Source organism: Papio anubis, chromosome 2, assembly GCF_008728515.1.
Source record: "Papio anubis isolate 15944 chromosome 2, Panubis1.0, whole genome shotgun sequence".
In the NCBI taxonomy this organism is placed as follows: domain Eukaryota; kingdom Metazoa; phylum Chordata; class Mammalia; order Primates; family Cercopithecidae; genus Papio; species Papio anubis.
The window spans coordinates 179,652,599-179,667,451 of record NC_044977.1 but is presented as its reverse complement, the minus strand read 5'-3'; the positions used below and the strand labels follow the sequence as shown (position 1 = coordinate 179,667,451).

Sequence of the window (14,853 nt, the reverse complement as noted above, 5' to 3'; positions counted from 1 at the left end):
TTTCAGCAGAGGTGCCAAGAACACAACAGAGAAAGGACAGTTCAATAAATGGTATTGGGAAAACTGGATATCCACATTGCAGAAGAATGAAACTAGACCCCTATGTCCCACTATACATAAATCACATCAAAATTGATTAAAGACTTAAATCTAAGACCTCAAACTATCAAACTACTACAAGAAAACGTTGGAGAAACACTTTCTAGGACGTTGGTCTGGGTAAAGATTTCTTGAGTAAGACCTCAAAAGCATAGGCAGCCAAAGCAAAAATGGACAAATGAGATCACATCAAGCTAAAAAGTTCCTGTACAACAATGGAAATAGTCAACAAAATGAAGAGACAACCCACAGAATAGGAGAAGATATTTGCAAACTACCCATCTGATAAGGGAGTAATAACCAGAATATATAAGTCACTCAAAAAATTCTATAGGAAAAATAAGTAATCTGATTTAAAAGTGGGCAAAAGATCTAAATAGACATTTCTCAAAAGAGGAGATACAAATGGACAACACGTATGTGGGAAAATGCTCAACATGACTAGTTATCAGACAGATACAAATTAAAACTTCAGTGAGATATTATCTCACCCCTGTTAAAATGACTTTTATTTAAAAGATAGGCAGTAACAGGCAAAAAATAAGAATGCTGGCAAGGATGTGGAGAAAGAGGAACAGTTGTACATTGCTGATAGAAATATAAATTTTATTTTAGTTTAGTTTCGTTCTTTATTTTAGCTTAGTTTATTTAGTTTGGGTATTGTATTGTATTGTAGTTTGGGACTGGGTTTCGCTCTGTTTCCCGAGCTGGAATACAGTGGCGCAATCACGGCTCACTACAGTCTTGACCTCCGGGGCTTAAGCAGTCCTCCCACCTCAGCCATCCAAGTACCTGGGACTATAGGCACATGCCACCATGCCCAGCTAACTTTTATCTCCCTATGTTGCCCAGGCAGGTCTCAAACTCCTGGGCTTAAGTCACCTACCCTCCTTGGCTTCCCAAAGTGCTGAGATTACAGGTGTGAGCCACCACATGCAGGGAGAACAGTATGGAAGTTTCTTAAAAAATAATAAAAATAAAAATAAAACCACAATATGATCTAGCAATCCCACGGCTGGGTATATATCCAAAAGAAAAGAAATCAATATATTGAAAAGATATCTGCACTTTCATGTTTATTGCAGCACTATTCACAAAAATCTAAGAGATGGAATATACCTAAATGTCCATCGGTGAATAATAGATAAAGAAAATGTGGTACATACACACATTGGAATATTATTCCACCATAAAAAGGATGAAATCCTGTGGTTTGCAACAACGTGGATGGAACTGGAGGACGTTATGTTTAGTGAAACAAGCCAGTAACAGAAAGAAAAAGATTGCATGTTCTCACTAATACGTGAGACCTAAAAAAATTGAACTTGAGATAGAGAGTGGAATAATGGTTACCATAGACTGAGAAAGGTAGTTGGGGGTTGAGCAGGGAAATAAAGAGGAAATAGTTGAAGGGTACAAAAATACAGTTAGTGCAAGAATAAGATCCAGTGTTAGGCAGCACAATAGGGTGACTGTAGTTAACAATAATTTATTGTATATTTCAAAATAACTAAAAGAGTAGAATTGGAATGTTTCTAACAGAAAGAACTGATTGACATTTGAGGTGACAGATACCCCAATTACCCTGATTTGATTGTTACACATTGTGTGCTTTTATCAAAATATCACATGTACTTCATAAAAATGTACAACTATTATGTATTCATAATAATTAAACATTTAAGAAATTAAAAATTCAACAGCAGGCCAGATGTAGTGGCTCACTCCTGCTGGGAGGCCACGGCGGGTGGATCTGTTGAGGCCAGGAGTTTGAGACCAGCCTGGCCAACACAGTGAAACCCCATCTCTACCAAAAATACAAAAATTATTTAGGCACGGTGGCATGTATCTGTAATCCCAGCTACTGGGGAGGCTGAGGCACGAAAACCACTTAAACCCTGGAGGTGCAAGTTGCAGTGGGCTGCAGTGGCACCACTGCACTCCAGCCTGGACAACAGAGCAAGACTGTCTCAAAAAAAAAAAAAAAAATGTTCCGCAGCAAAAAAAAGTAATGCTAAAAGTTTCCAAATTTGACACTTTTAAAAATAGGCTCCCTTCGTAGATAGTGATGGTAGTGGTCACACATTGTGAATGCACTTAATGCCACTGAATTGTATACTTTAAAATGGTTAAAATAGTGAATTTTGTTCATGTGTATTTTACCACAAGTAAAAGAAAGACTCCCTATTATCACACTGGGGATTAAGCTAAAAGACACATGAATAAATAAATTAAATGGATTCCCTTAAAACTTTACAATTTATGTACTTATAGATTACATTTCTCTGTTGTGCTTATAACTAAATCTATAATACTATTTTTCAGACAGCTTTTTGTTGGCATATTTATTTATAAGATACTTTTTTAATGCTACTAAATATTTAATGCTACTAAAATGTCTGAATATAGTAATATAATGAAACATTACATATGTTTCATTTTTTAGAAAGTTTTTGTTTGAATAATGTAGTTTAGGTAGCTTTTTTTTTTTTTTTTTTTTTGCACTTCCACCTTTTTTGTTAATAATGAAAATTCTTTATTTCAGCTGAAGAAAATCCGATCACTGCTTGTTGCTGGAGCTGCACAGTATGATTGCTTTTTTCAACATTTACGCTTGTTGGATGGAGCACTTAAACTTTCAGCTAAGGATCTTAGATCCCAGGTGGTTAGAGAAGCTTGTATTACTGTAGCGTAAGTATATTCCTTTTATGATAAGTGTTTTTTATGAATGAATTTAGTACTCACTGATTCAGTGCTCATTAAGTCAAGCAGTAGCAAGATAGCCAAAAAAGTAGGTGATCCAAAAATCATTTTTGTTATACATAAGGAGTCAATCTGTATGATTAAAAAAAAAATTCCTTAACAGCTCTTTATACCAACATTTTAAGGTTGGTATAAAGATATTTAAAATATCTAACGCCTACTGGTGGATTTTTTATCATTAATTCTTCAAGTATAAGATGAAAATGAATGGGTATGGAACCTGGCTGTATTCACTTTTCTCACTACTAATTTGGATATTAAATACTCAATTTCTGATATTTTAGCAGTTATTCTGGCATTGCAACATGCATCATTAACTTAGCAAAATCTAAACTTTAAGTTTGTAGTCTTCCACTATACAAGGATGGTAGAACTTAAATTCTATTTATTACTATTTTTGACCTAAGCAGTGTTGTTGCATATGCATTCCTTTGAAGATAGGGAACACAAAAGTGCCTACTAGCAATATTTCTAATCAGGATTGTTTTATATATTCTAGTCAGAAATGAAGAAAGAAAAGGCAATATAAGGATTGCAAGAAAAGGAACAGAACTGCCATTATTAACAGACGATATAACTATCCATGCAGAAAACTGCAAGAGAATCTACAGATAAATTATTATAATAAAGGGACTTTGGCAAAGTTGCAAGATACAAGTCCCAGTATACCAAAATGGCCCAATATCTCCAACTAGCAAAGAAAACCCAAATTAATACAAAAATCCATAAAATGTAACCATGAAAAATATACTTAAAACATGACTAGCTCTCTTGCAGAAAACTGGACAATATATGTGAAACATCTGTTTCCAGATAACAGACAGCAGACAGGGTAGGAATGGAATTCTGAAAAGATGCAAGTGATGTTGAACAGTATGAGTTTTGACCTGGAGGCACTCTGGGGAAGGAAGGGGGAACCTAAGCAGAGCAAGGCAATCTCACTGAGGTGAGGAAACAGAGACTAGAGTTTCAGAGGCTGAAGTGGTCAAAATCGGCAGTGCGGAATACTGGAGAGAAGATGGGGAGATTCTCACACACACACACACACACACACACACACACACACACACACACACACACAAAGAGCTACAGAGATCATAATATGGGAATCCATGACTCTAGATGTATACTTCCCTGTCCATGTGAAAGGTACAACTCTGAGGAAGGAAGGGAACTAATGCCTGGGAGCTATAAGGTAAACAATTCCCAGAGCTCACATAGGGATAGGAGAGGTTTAAGATCTGACCAATCAGAATGGAAAAACCTTGGTGAACACCCAAGGCAGTCAGTAGAAACCCCAGAAAGGCCATTGCATAGGAATAGTACTAAACCAGTTCTAAAGTAAGGCATCTCTAGACTCTGCCTCTCCCAACAAGCTTATAAAGATCAAGCTGATTCTCAAGTACATTACCTGTCTACCAAAGCAAAACTCATGCTCTTTAAAGGAAGACAACATCCAAACATATCCACACCTCCCTGCTTTTCATTTGAGGATCCTTTTTGCCTGTGAGTTCAGACATTAGGAAACTAATACTGTAACAGCATAGGTCTATGTACATAAATGTACATGGGTCTAAATCTGAGCTCCTGGAATCAAGAACCTGAATTATTGGAGCTAACTCTATCCCAACCATGTATTTTCAGTAAGATATAAATATATAAAAATTAACCAGTATTGCAAAATTGTTGGCACTTTGAGTGGTTACCATATCCCTCCTAAGTATTTTAACTAAAATCATGCAATTAAAGGCTGATTTAGTTGTTTAACTACACAATTGGAAAGAGAAGTCAGATGTCCTAAAGATCACCCAATAAGATATGGTAGAGTTGTATTTTTGACTGTGGATTTGGAAATCCTACTCCAAAGAAGTAAGGGAGTATTTGACTCAAAAAGGGGTGATACTATTAATAGAAATAAAGAACATCTTGAGGAGCATTGATTTGAGTAAGATTTTGAACTTGTTTGTAAAAATACGCTGAATTTAAGATTGATAATGGATCATCAAAATGGAAGTATCTCCTGGATCAAGACCAAAGGTCAGAACCATCAGAGCTGATTATTTCACCTGATGTGTCCTTAGAGTTAATAATTAAATTCTGAAATCAAATGGCTTCTCCAAGTGCTATTGCGAAGAGATGAGGAAAATGCCAGATTTCAACTTTGGACTTGCCAGTTAAACAATGGGGAAAAGAAGGAAATATGTAGTATCTAGGTTTCCCTATCTTTCTTCCATTTTTCTGCCATTCTGCCATTACAACTGATTAAAATACAAATTCCTAGGTTAATTCAGTAAAAGAGTATTTTTAAATTATATGGTTCTATCTATATTTAATGTTAAACTATTAAAAAAATACTTTTTGTCTTCCTTTGTAGCCACCTTTCAACAGTTTTGGGAAACAAGTTTGATCATGGCGCTGAAGCCATTGTACCTACACTTTTTAATCTTGTCCCCAATAGTGCAAAAGTCATGGCAACTTCTGGATGTGCAGCAATCAGATTTATCATTCGGGTAGGTTTGCTCTCTCCTTTTCCACTGCTGCCTCCTCCGCCTCCCTGGCTTTTTCTTTCTTCTTCTTCCCCCTTTTTCTCTCCTTTCCCCACCCCACCCCCCTCTCTCAGTGTACCTAAATAAGTCACTGAGTTTCTTTTTGAACCCCAAAGGCAAATCATTTTTGAATTATTTTTCTGATAGTAAAAGCCATAGATGGTCATTATAGAACTAGAGGATTGCAAAGTACACATGTTTGTATATGGAATATAATACATACATACATGTACATATGAATACATATACGTATCTACAGTTACGTGTTACAGAAAATAATAAAAGGCAAATTTTTAATATAGTTATGTACCATCTGACAAAGTTTCAGTCAATGATGGGCTGCATATGCAACAGTGGTCCCATAAGATTATAATATTATATTTTTACTGTATCTTTACTACTTTACTACTGTTGGATATGTTCAGGTACACAATACTTAGTATTGTGTTACTCTATCCTAGAGTATTCAGTACAGTAATATTCAGTACAGTATTCAGTACAGTAATTCAGCTACAGATTTGTAGCCTAGGAGCAATAGGCTATAACATACAGCCTAGGTGTGGAGTAGGCTATACCATGTAGGTTTATGCAAGTACACTCTATGATGTTCATATTATGATGAAATCACCTAATGGATTTCTCTGAATGTATCCCGATCGTTAAGTTATGTATGACTGGATTTCTCTTCACTCATATCTTGAGGAAGTCCAAAAGAACAGAGTTGAAAAAACAAATCTCTCCCCTTGAATTCTATTCCTTTGTTACTAATCACTCTAGCAATTTAATGTGTACTTTTCCAAACTTCTATTCTGTGCCTTTACAAATGTATTTGCTACACATATAGAACATGTAAGTATATATAATATATTCTTTGACTTATTTATTTATTTATTTATTTATTTATTTATTTAGAGATAGAGTCTCACTCCGTCACCCAGGCAGGAGTGCAGTGGCGCGATCTCGGCTCGCTGCAACCTCTGCCTCCCGGGTTCCTGCAATTTTCCCACCTCAGCCTCCTGAGTAGTTGGGACTACAGGCACCCACCCCCATGCCCGGCTAATTTTTTTGTATTTTTGGTAGAAACAAGGTTTCACCACGTTGGCCCAGGCTGCTCTCAAACCCCTGGCCTCAAGTGATCCGCCTGCCTCAGCCTCCCAAAGTGTTGGGATTACAGGCGTGAGCCATCATGCCCAGCCTGTCTTCTTTTTAAACTTCATATACTTGGGTAGCGTCCCTTATCCATATATGTAATTCTTTTTAATGTCTAAATTAGTCTTCTGTTAAGGATATATCATCAAATTATCCTTACCAGGCCGGGCACGGCAGCTCACGCCTGTAATTCCAGCACTTTGGAAGGCCAAGGCAGGCGGATCACCTGAGGTTGCCAATTCGAGACCAGCCTGACCATCACGGAGAAACCCCATCTCTACTAAAAATACAAAATTAGCCAGACGTGGTGGCGCCTGCCTGTAATCCCAGCTACTCGGGAGGCTGAGGCAGGAGAATCACTTGAACCTGGGAGGCAGAGGTTGTTGTGAGCCGAGATCATGCCATTGCACTCCAGCCTGGGCAACAAGAGTGAAACGCCATCTCAAAAAAAATAAATTAATTAAATAATCATAATAATAATTATCCTCACCATTCTTATTCTTGCAGTCTTCTTCCTGGAGTCCTTTTTCTCCATTCCTTTGCCAATGTTGTCTTTTGTCAGTATCTTTAGGGTTTTATAATTTAATAATCATTATTTCATATTATACTTTGCATCCCTAGTATTAGGGATGTTAGCTATTTTTTTCCTTCTATAATTCTATGGATTGCCAGTTTATACTCTGTGCATTTTTTCTCACTTATTTCTAAGACCTTTTTATATATCATAAGGATATTAATTCTGTGTTGTATATGTTGTGGTATTTTCTACAGTCTGACATTTCTTCAAATGTTATATAAGCTCTTGTTACATATCAGAATTTTAAATGTGTATGTGTTGAGACTTGTTCATTTTGTGGGTTTTATTATAGTTAAGACAGCTTTCCCAATTTCACAGTTACATAAAAATATTCAATCATTTAGAACTTCTGTAATTTTTTTCTTAGGTTTAGATCTAACTGGATTTAATTTTTGTGTGATTTATAGATTTCTAACTTGATGTTTCCCCCAATACAAAACCAGTTGACCTAGTAGCATGTGGTGAATTACAATGTAGCTTTTTCTTGAAATGGTGTTTTGTGTAATAAATTTTCATAAGTACATAAGTCTGTTTCTTAAATGTATTTTCAGTTTCTTTAATCAGTTTGTCCTTTCCTGTTAAAAAAAAATTAAGTTTATTCGTAATATTACTTTCCCAGGAAGTGTTCTTTTTCACCATTTTCATATTTTAAATTAGAAAATGGTCCTTTTTTCCCATTTCAGGCTTTTTTTTTTTTTTTTTTTTTTAAAGATTGTAGACAACCTTAATCCAGAACCTTTGTAACAATGTCAGAAAGTATAGAGGCTGGGCATGGTGGCATATGCCTGTAATCCTAGCACTTTGGGAGGCTGAGGCAGGCGGATCACAAGGTCAGGAGTTCGAGACCAGCCAGGCCAATATGGCGAAACACCATCTTTACTAAAAATACAAAAAAGTTAGCCAGGCGTGGTGGTGCATGCCTATAATCCCAGCTACTCCGGAGGCTGAGGCAGGAGGATTGCTTGAACCTGGGAGGTGGAGGTTGCAGTGAGCCAAGATTGTGCCACTGCACTCCAGCCTGGGCGACAGAGCGAGACTCTATCTCAAAAAAAAAAACAAAGGAAGTATAGTAGGAATTATTGAAATGTTTGTTTTATCCCTTAATTGGGTGGGATCATATTTAACTTCAATTAAATATGATTTTTAATGGGTTTCTGTGGATATAGTATATTAGATTATGGAAATATCCTGCTGTTCACATTTTGCTAAATTTTGATCAGGAGTAGATGTTGAATTTTATCAGATAGCCCTTTAATATCTTTAGAAATGATTATCTTTGTTTTTTCATTTATTCATTATACATTCAAGAACTAAATTCTGCTCGGCCATTGTACATTAAGATACTGCTAGATTTGGTTGGCTAATGTTTAGTAATATTTTGGCATTCATTTAAATGAATAAGTATTTTGTGAATTTTTTTTCCTGTTTTGCATATTTTGTTAATATATTGTTCTGCTATTAGGGTTTAATGGTCTTTAAGATTATATAATAATATTTCCAATGTTTTAGACTCTGGGCATCTTGAATCTTTATTTTGAAATGTTGGTGATCCTCTCACCTCAGCTCCCAAGAAGCTGGGATTACAAGTGTGAGCTACTGCACCTAGCTGACTTTTTCTTATTAGAATGTTATGTATTCTTTTATATATACTTGACAGAGGCATTATTTGGGGTTCTTTATAAACATCTATTTATAGTTTCATTGGTTGTAGTGAGATTATTTAATTTTTCTAATTCTTTAGTTTCTTTTTTTTTTTTCCAACTTTTGGCTCATTTTATTTTTTTAGATTTTTGTGGTATATCTTTAGACAATTTGCATTGCTTTTTCTTTATTATTATAAGGCTTTGGGTTTTCTTCTGAGTTTGGCTTTGGCAGCATCTCGATTTAAATTTACCACATTTTATTTATGTTTTCAATCATTTGTAATTTCCATTTCAACTTCTTTGAATTGCATAATAATGTTTTCATTTTCAGATGGTGCTTTTGTTCTTACTGTCATTATTTTTGAATTTCATGATGTTCTGATCAGGGAATTTGGTTGTATGATTTATTCTTTGGTGAATACCTTGAAATTTTATTTGTGTTCCGTCATCAGTTTATATAGGTAGGCTGTTAGCATTTACAAATGTGGAATTCTTTGGCATAGAATCGAGTACTTTGTTCATCACTAAATCTAGCTTATGTTTTATTTACATTATTCAAGTTCTTTATGGTCTCATTTTTTTAAAAATCTACTTTATCTGGCAAATTCTGATTCTAATTTTGTCAGTTTCATTTTTCTAACTGTTCTTGATATATGTACTTTATGTATGGTCAAGGTTTTTTACTATTATCTTGAAATCGTATTTTTTTCTTATAGTCTGCTTTCTGTTCACTGTGCTGCTTTTCTTTCCTTTTTTTTTTTTTTGTAATTTAGAAGTTCCTTATTGTCAAGAATAAAACCTTTGTTATGCTCGTCTCTGCCTTTTTAAAAGTATGCATTTTATTTCATTCATGCCATTTTTCCCTTACCCATTGAATTAAATTTAACAAAGATATTTTCATTTTCAGCAACTGTAATTAACTGTAGTTTTTTACTACTTTTATTTCTGACCCACTTATTGTTATACTCTCGCTTCCCTTTTTTTAATTGATTCTGGGTCGTTCTTGTTTGGCTTTAGTGTTTTCTCACTTTTCATATATGTTTTTATCTTTGTATATTTTGATTTGTCTTTTCCTTGCCAATTTAGAATATGGGGACTAGAAATTTGACCGTTGAACTTCAGGTTCACTTTCCTTTTCTTTCACAAATTTTGTTGTTGTTGTTATGGAGTCTCGCTCTGTTACTTGGGGGAATTCAGTGGCGCCATCTCCACTCACTGCAACCTCTCCCAGATCAAGCTATTCTTCTGCCTCAGCCTCCCAAGTAGCTGGCTTTTCAGGCACCTACCATCACGCCTGGCTAGTTTTTGTATTTTTAGTAGAGGTGAGGTTTCAGTATGTTGGTCAGGCTGGTCTCAAACTCCTGACCTCATGGCTCAAGCCTGTAATCCCAGCACTTTGGGAAAGCGAGGCGATCCGCTTGCCTTGGCCTTCCAAAGTGTTGGGATCACAGGCATGAGCCACCATGCCCAGCCCATTTTCTTAACTTTTTATTGTTGCCTGTAAAAATGAGACTGTTTGATTTTTTTATAGCAAAACAACCACCACCACGACCAAACAACCTTTAGGAAGTTTTATAAGGCAGTCCCTTTGTGTGAAGAGTTTCCCCACAGCAGGTCTAGGAGTTGATCGTCTTTCATTAATACTATTCTTAATACAGTGGACAAGGATTTTGGACTGAAATTGGTTATCTTAAATTTATGTTAATTTTCATGGATCTTTTCTTTATTTAGTACTTCTGTCTTATTGGCTCAGATCTTTTCCTGCTGTTACTTTTGTTACACAAATTCTGAAATCCTCAATGTCATTTATCATTTTTTGAATAACTTTTTGTCTCTTTGTCTTACAGCTGTGTGTATTTTCAAGAAAAATTCCTTCAAATTCTACTTATTTGAAAGTACCCATTTTGTAATTCTCAGGCATTACTCTTTATACTTTGTTTTCAAATTGCTCATTTTTCATGTTATTATACTAGCCTATCATCTCACCAATAAAACAATAATTTTTAAATATTACCTCCTGTTTTTATTTCCTAAGAATACTTCCTTAGATTGCTGTATTTAATTTCTAATTCTCTTTTTAATTTTAGAGAGGCTTTTTTTCCTGTTGTCAACTTGTATTAATAAAGTGTAAATTGTTCTTAGTGTTTGATTGAATGCTTCATCTGTAATTGATTTGAGGTAAATTTTTACTTTCCTTTGGTACAGCTCCCCCGGATATGATGTAGCAGTAGTTAGGTTAGTTTATCTCTCCATCCTTGCCACTGTCATGGATGTGATTAACCCATCTTTAGGATTTCGGAGAGGTTAGAAGAAAAAGAGAGGAGTGTGGTGGGTAAGACCTCCTTTATAGTTGTTGTAGCTAGGGGATCTCCATGGGTTTTACTTCCACAGTAATGTTTGGGAAATGGGCTCTTGTGGATGCTGTAGGGAGCAGGTCCACAGAGTCCTTCCATGCTGAATTGAACAGTTGACTAACAGGCATGTCAGCACACTTTCTTGAATTATTCTCATCTTCAACAGCTTCAAGCCTATAGATGGTTTCTCTCTGTAGTGGCTGAAAAAACGTTTTTCCTTTTATTTTGGTTGAGTTAGCTGTGGCAAACGCTGCTGTGCCATATACACTTTCCTTCAATGAAAGACTTGTTTCCCCAATGCTAGGAGAACTGTTAGTAGACAGCCTTCAGCTGCCAGTCTCCTAAAGGATTATTTCAGCTAGAGAGCTGCCTTTCCCAAGGTCTTGCGCCTTCCCAGTATTGCCCATATCCAATAACTGATTGATGTGAAAGTATAAAGGTTTGGCCGTCTTGGACCAATTCAAGAGTATTCTGAGGGACTGTTTCAGTTCTAGAGCTTCGTAATGGCTTTGGGCAAAGATAGCCTTGGGCCATGTCACAGTTTGATTTCTTCCTCTGCCCGCTCCACTCCTGCTTCCTTCTCCCGTCCACAGGTGGTAATCCCAAGGGCACTTAACAAAAAATTAATATGTAATGGATGTACATATTTTGGGGGTATATGGGATATTTTAATGCATTCATATGTGTAGATGTCCAATTAGGGTAACAGGGAATTAATCACCTTAAATATTTATCTTTATGCTAGGAACATTCTAATTATTCTCTTTCAGCTATTTTGAAGTGTACAATAGATTGTTGTTAACCATGGTCAACCTACTGATCTGTTGAACACTAGATCTTATTTGTTCTAACTGTATACCTATTAATCAGTCCTTTTTCCCTCCCTCCTCCCTGCTATCCTTCCTAGCCTCTGATCATGACTAACCTATTCTCTATCTTCATGAGATCCACTTTTGTTTATCTCCCACATGAGTGAGAACATGTGATATTTGTCTTTCAAGGGCACTTCCTAATACATATCCTGCATGCTAAACTCCATCTCATAGCCTGCTTCCTAGATAACCCAGCCTGTACCATTAGCTCAGAAGGAATACAAGAGATTTAAGGAATTAAATATGTATGCTTGTGTTAATGTCTATTATGAACTTGTTAGTGTTGGCTTCACTAAAGAAGGGTATAAGAATTAATAATAGAAATCAGAAGATTATGTCTTTGTGGAACTTCTACTTGAATTCTAGAGAGAGATGATTCAGCCAGAATGAAGTGAAAGTTCTATTAAGACCACCATTTCAAAGTGGATTCCCAATAGTTAGGGAAATAGATTCACTCGACTACCTGCTTTGATGACGTTGCAATTATGATTTTTTACCAGCAGTAGCCATAGTACTTCAGAAAATGTGTCCAATACATGCCCAGTCTCTTTTAGTGCTCCCTCTCCCCCAGAATTATATTGTCCTAACAGTTCTTTGCGGTTACACAGTTAACTTTTCTTTGTTAGGTCACCTGTCCTTTTGAAACTGTATCATCATGACATTATGTTAATTCAAGAAAACGTTTCCAAACTGGTCTTAATTTCTTTCAAATCTAATACCTGGTCTTTTTGTCCTCTGTAACTAAATACTTGAATGTAAGGCAAATAGAAGAAAGGACCACTTGAAGTGTGTAGTATTTTCAACCTTTTCTAAAACATCTTTTTCAGCATACTCATGTACCCAGACTTATACCTTTAATAACAAGCAATTGCACATCAAAATCAGTTCCCGTGAGGAGGTAAGTTTAATTTTTGTTGTTGTTGTTGTTAGTATAGCGCTGATACTGCATTGTTTAATTATTGGTCTGGTGCAAGAATTGGTCATTAATTTCTTGCCTTCCAGAAAACCATAAAAAAAATTTTTTTTAAAATCATATCTCATGTAAGGGAAAAGGGATGAAGTGATTATTATAACCACCCACTTTTCTTATTTTATCATATTAAGCTTTGGTTTATTTGGGCTGCTGGTTGCCTTGGTTTTCAGAGAACAAGGAATACAGAGTCAGGTCTGGGCTAGAGTCCTACAACTGCCATTGACTGTTCTACCTTAGGCAATTATTTAACTGCTCTGAACCTTAGTCCCTGCATAGGTTAGTAGAGCTAATAATGTCAAACCCATAGAACATAAGGATTAAATGAGATACATACTAGTAGAATATAGCCGGTGTTTGGAACAGAGTATATAGCCCTATCAGGTCTTTCAGTTAGTGTCTGCCTCTGTCTCTGGTTTCTACAATTTTTAATGTCACACCTGTCAACCTAAATAACAGAGAGGTTCTCTGAAAGAAAATGATATTAGTATTTATGCAGGAATGAGAATTGCAGTGGTAATATGCATACAATAGCAAACTATGTGCATATTCAGGGAGGTAAAGGAAAACAAAGGTTTTTAAAGGAAAAATGAGGAAGATTACATAATCATTTTGAGGTAGTTATCCCGGGCTACAAGGATCAGTAACAAGGGTGATGCCAACTTGAGGCTGGACAGGCAGTTGCTGGGTAGATGTCCTTGTAGAATTTTTGTTTGTTTGTTTTTTGTAAGGTTGCGATAGCCTTTATGCAGGTTGTGTTTTTTTGGAGTCTTTTGTGATAGCTCTTGTTATCAGTCATTTATTCATGAGAACTCTCCCTTAATGGCCTTCCTCAGCTCTATTTGTCAGTTTTTTGTGTGTGTGTGTGTGCGTTGTAACACAAGTGACTTCATTTTGATTCTGACAACTTTCACACCACTATTGCCAACAATAAAGTTAGGAAAAACAGATTTGTACATTTGATGTTTAAGAAGATTGTAAAGAACTCTACCTTTTTAAATTAGATAACTACATTTAATTAAATACTGTGTTAGGAAGAAGCTGAATAAGACATTGTTATTTTAAGTGGTTCAAACTTTTGACAACAGTTGTTCAGTCATCTGTCTTATGTCAGGGGTCAGCAAACAACAGCTTGCAGGTAAAATGTGGCCAACAGTCTGGTTTTGTACAGCCTACATGCTAAGGGTGTTTTTTACATTGTTAAAGGGTGATTTAAAAGGTAGGGGATGGGAGGTAAAGAATATGAGACAGAGACTGTATGTGGTCCACAAAGCTTAAAATATTTACTGTCCAGCCCTTTACAGAACAGTTTAACTGACCCCTGTCTTACATTGAGGAAAATGGTAGTTGGAGAAATAAGAATGTGACAGCAGACAAAATCAGAAGATGTGTCATAGAATTGCCTTAAAAATGGTGAGCAATCCATTAACTATAGGGAGAGTGAGTGGAGTACAACCTAAGCAGAAATGTAAAGCTATGCCATATGCTGCAGAGCCATCAGATAGGCCCCTGAGGCCAGAACATATGACAAATGGAAGGTTTCAGTGGGAAAAGAACCTGGTTGAGGGCTGGGGAGTAGGTTGAGATCATAGTGTGGAGGGCTTTGAAAGTTATGAAGAGGAATTTTGACATTATTTCATAGATAGTAGGAATCTTTGACAGTTGTAGATTTTTGGTGAGGAGGTGATGTCCAAGGCTAATTTTTATTCCAGCTATGAAAGTGATTGAAAAGAAACTGAAAAGCATTGTTTAATTAGGTAGGAGTTGTTATAATTCATGGAAGAGAAAGGCAGAGTCTGAACTAGAACTGTGTGGAACTGTGTTGATAATTGAAGGTTTTTTTAATTAACAAATTCAAAACATATTTCATGTGTGGAAAT

The 14,853-nt window shown here is 35.9% G+C and overlaps 1 protein-coding gene across 42 annotated transcripts in view; it reads left to right on the top strand.

The window, feature by feature from the left end:
- Positions 1 to 14,853, top strand: part of CLASP2 (cytoplasmic linker associated protein 2) — a 221,060-nt gene that overhangs the window by 89,854 nt on the left and 116,353 nt on the right. For all 42 annotated transcript variants that reach the window (XM_031663835.1, XM_031663794.1, XM_031663824.1 and 39 more), the window contains 3 exons: positions 2,645 to 2,790; positions 5,237 to 5,372; positions 12,831 to 12,901. In XM_031663835.1, coding sequence (XP_031519695.1) covers positions 2,645 to 2,790; positions 5,237 to 5,372; positions 12,831 to 12,901 — 353 coding nt within the window. The remainder of the gene's footprint in view (positions 1 to 2,644; positions 2,791 to 5,236; positions 5,373 to 12,830; positions 12,902 to 14,853) is intronic.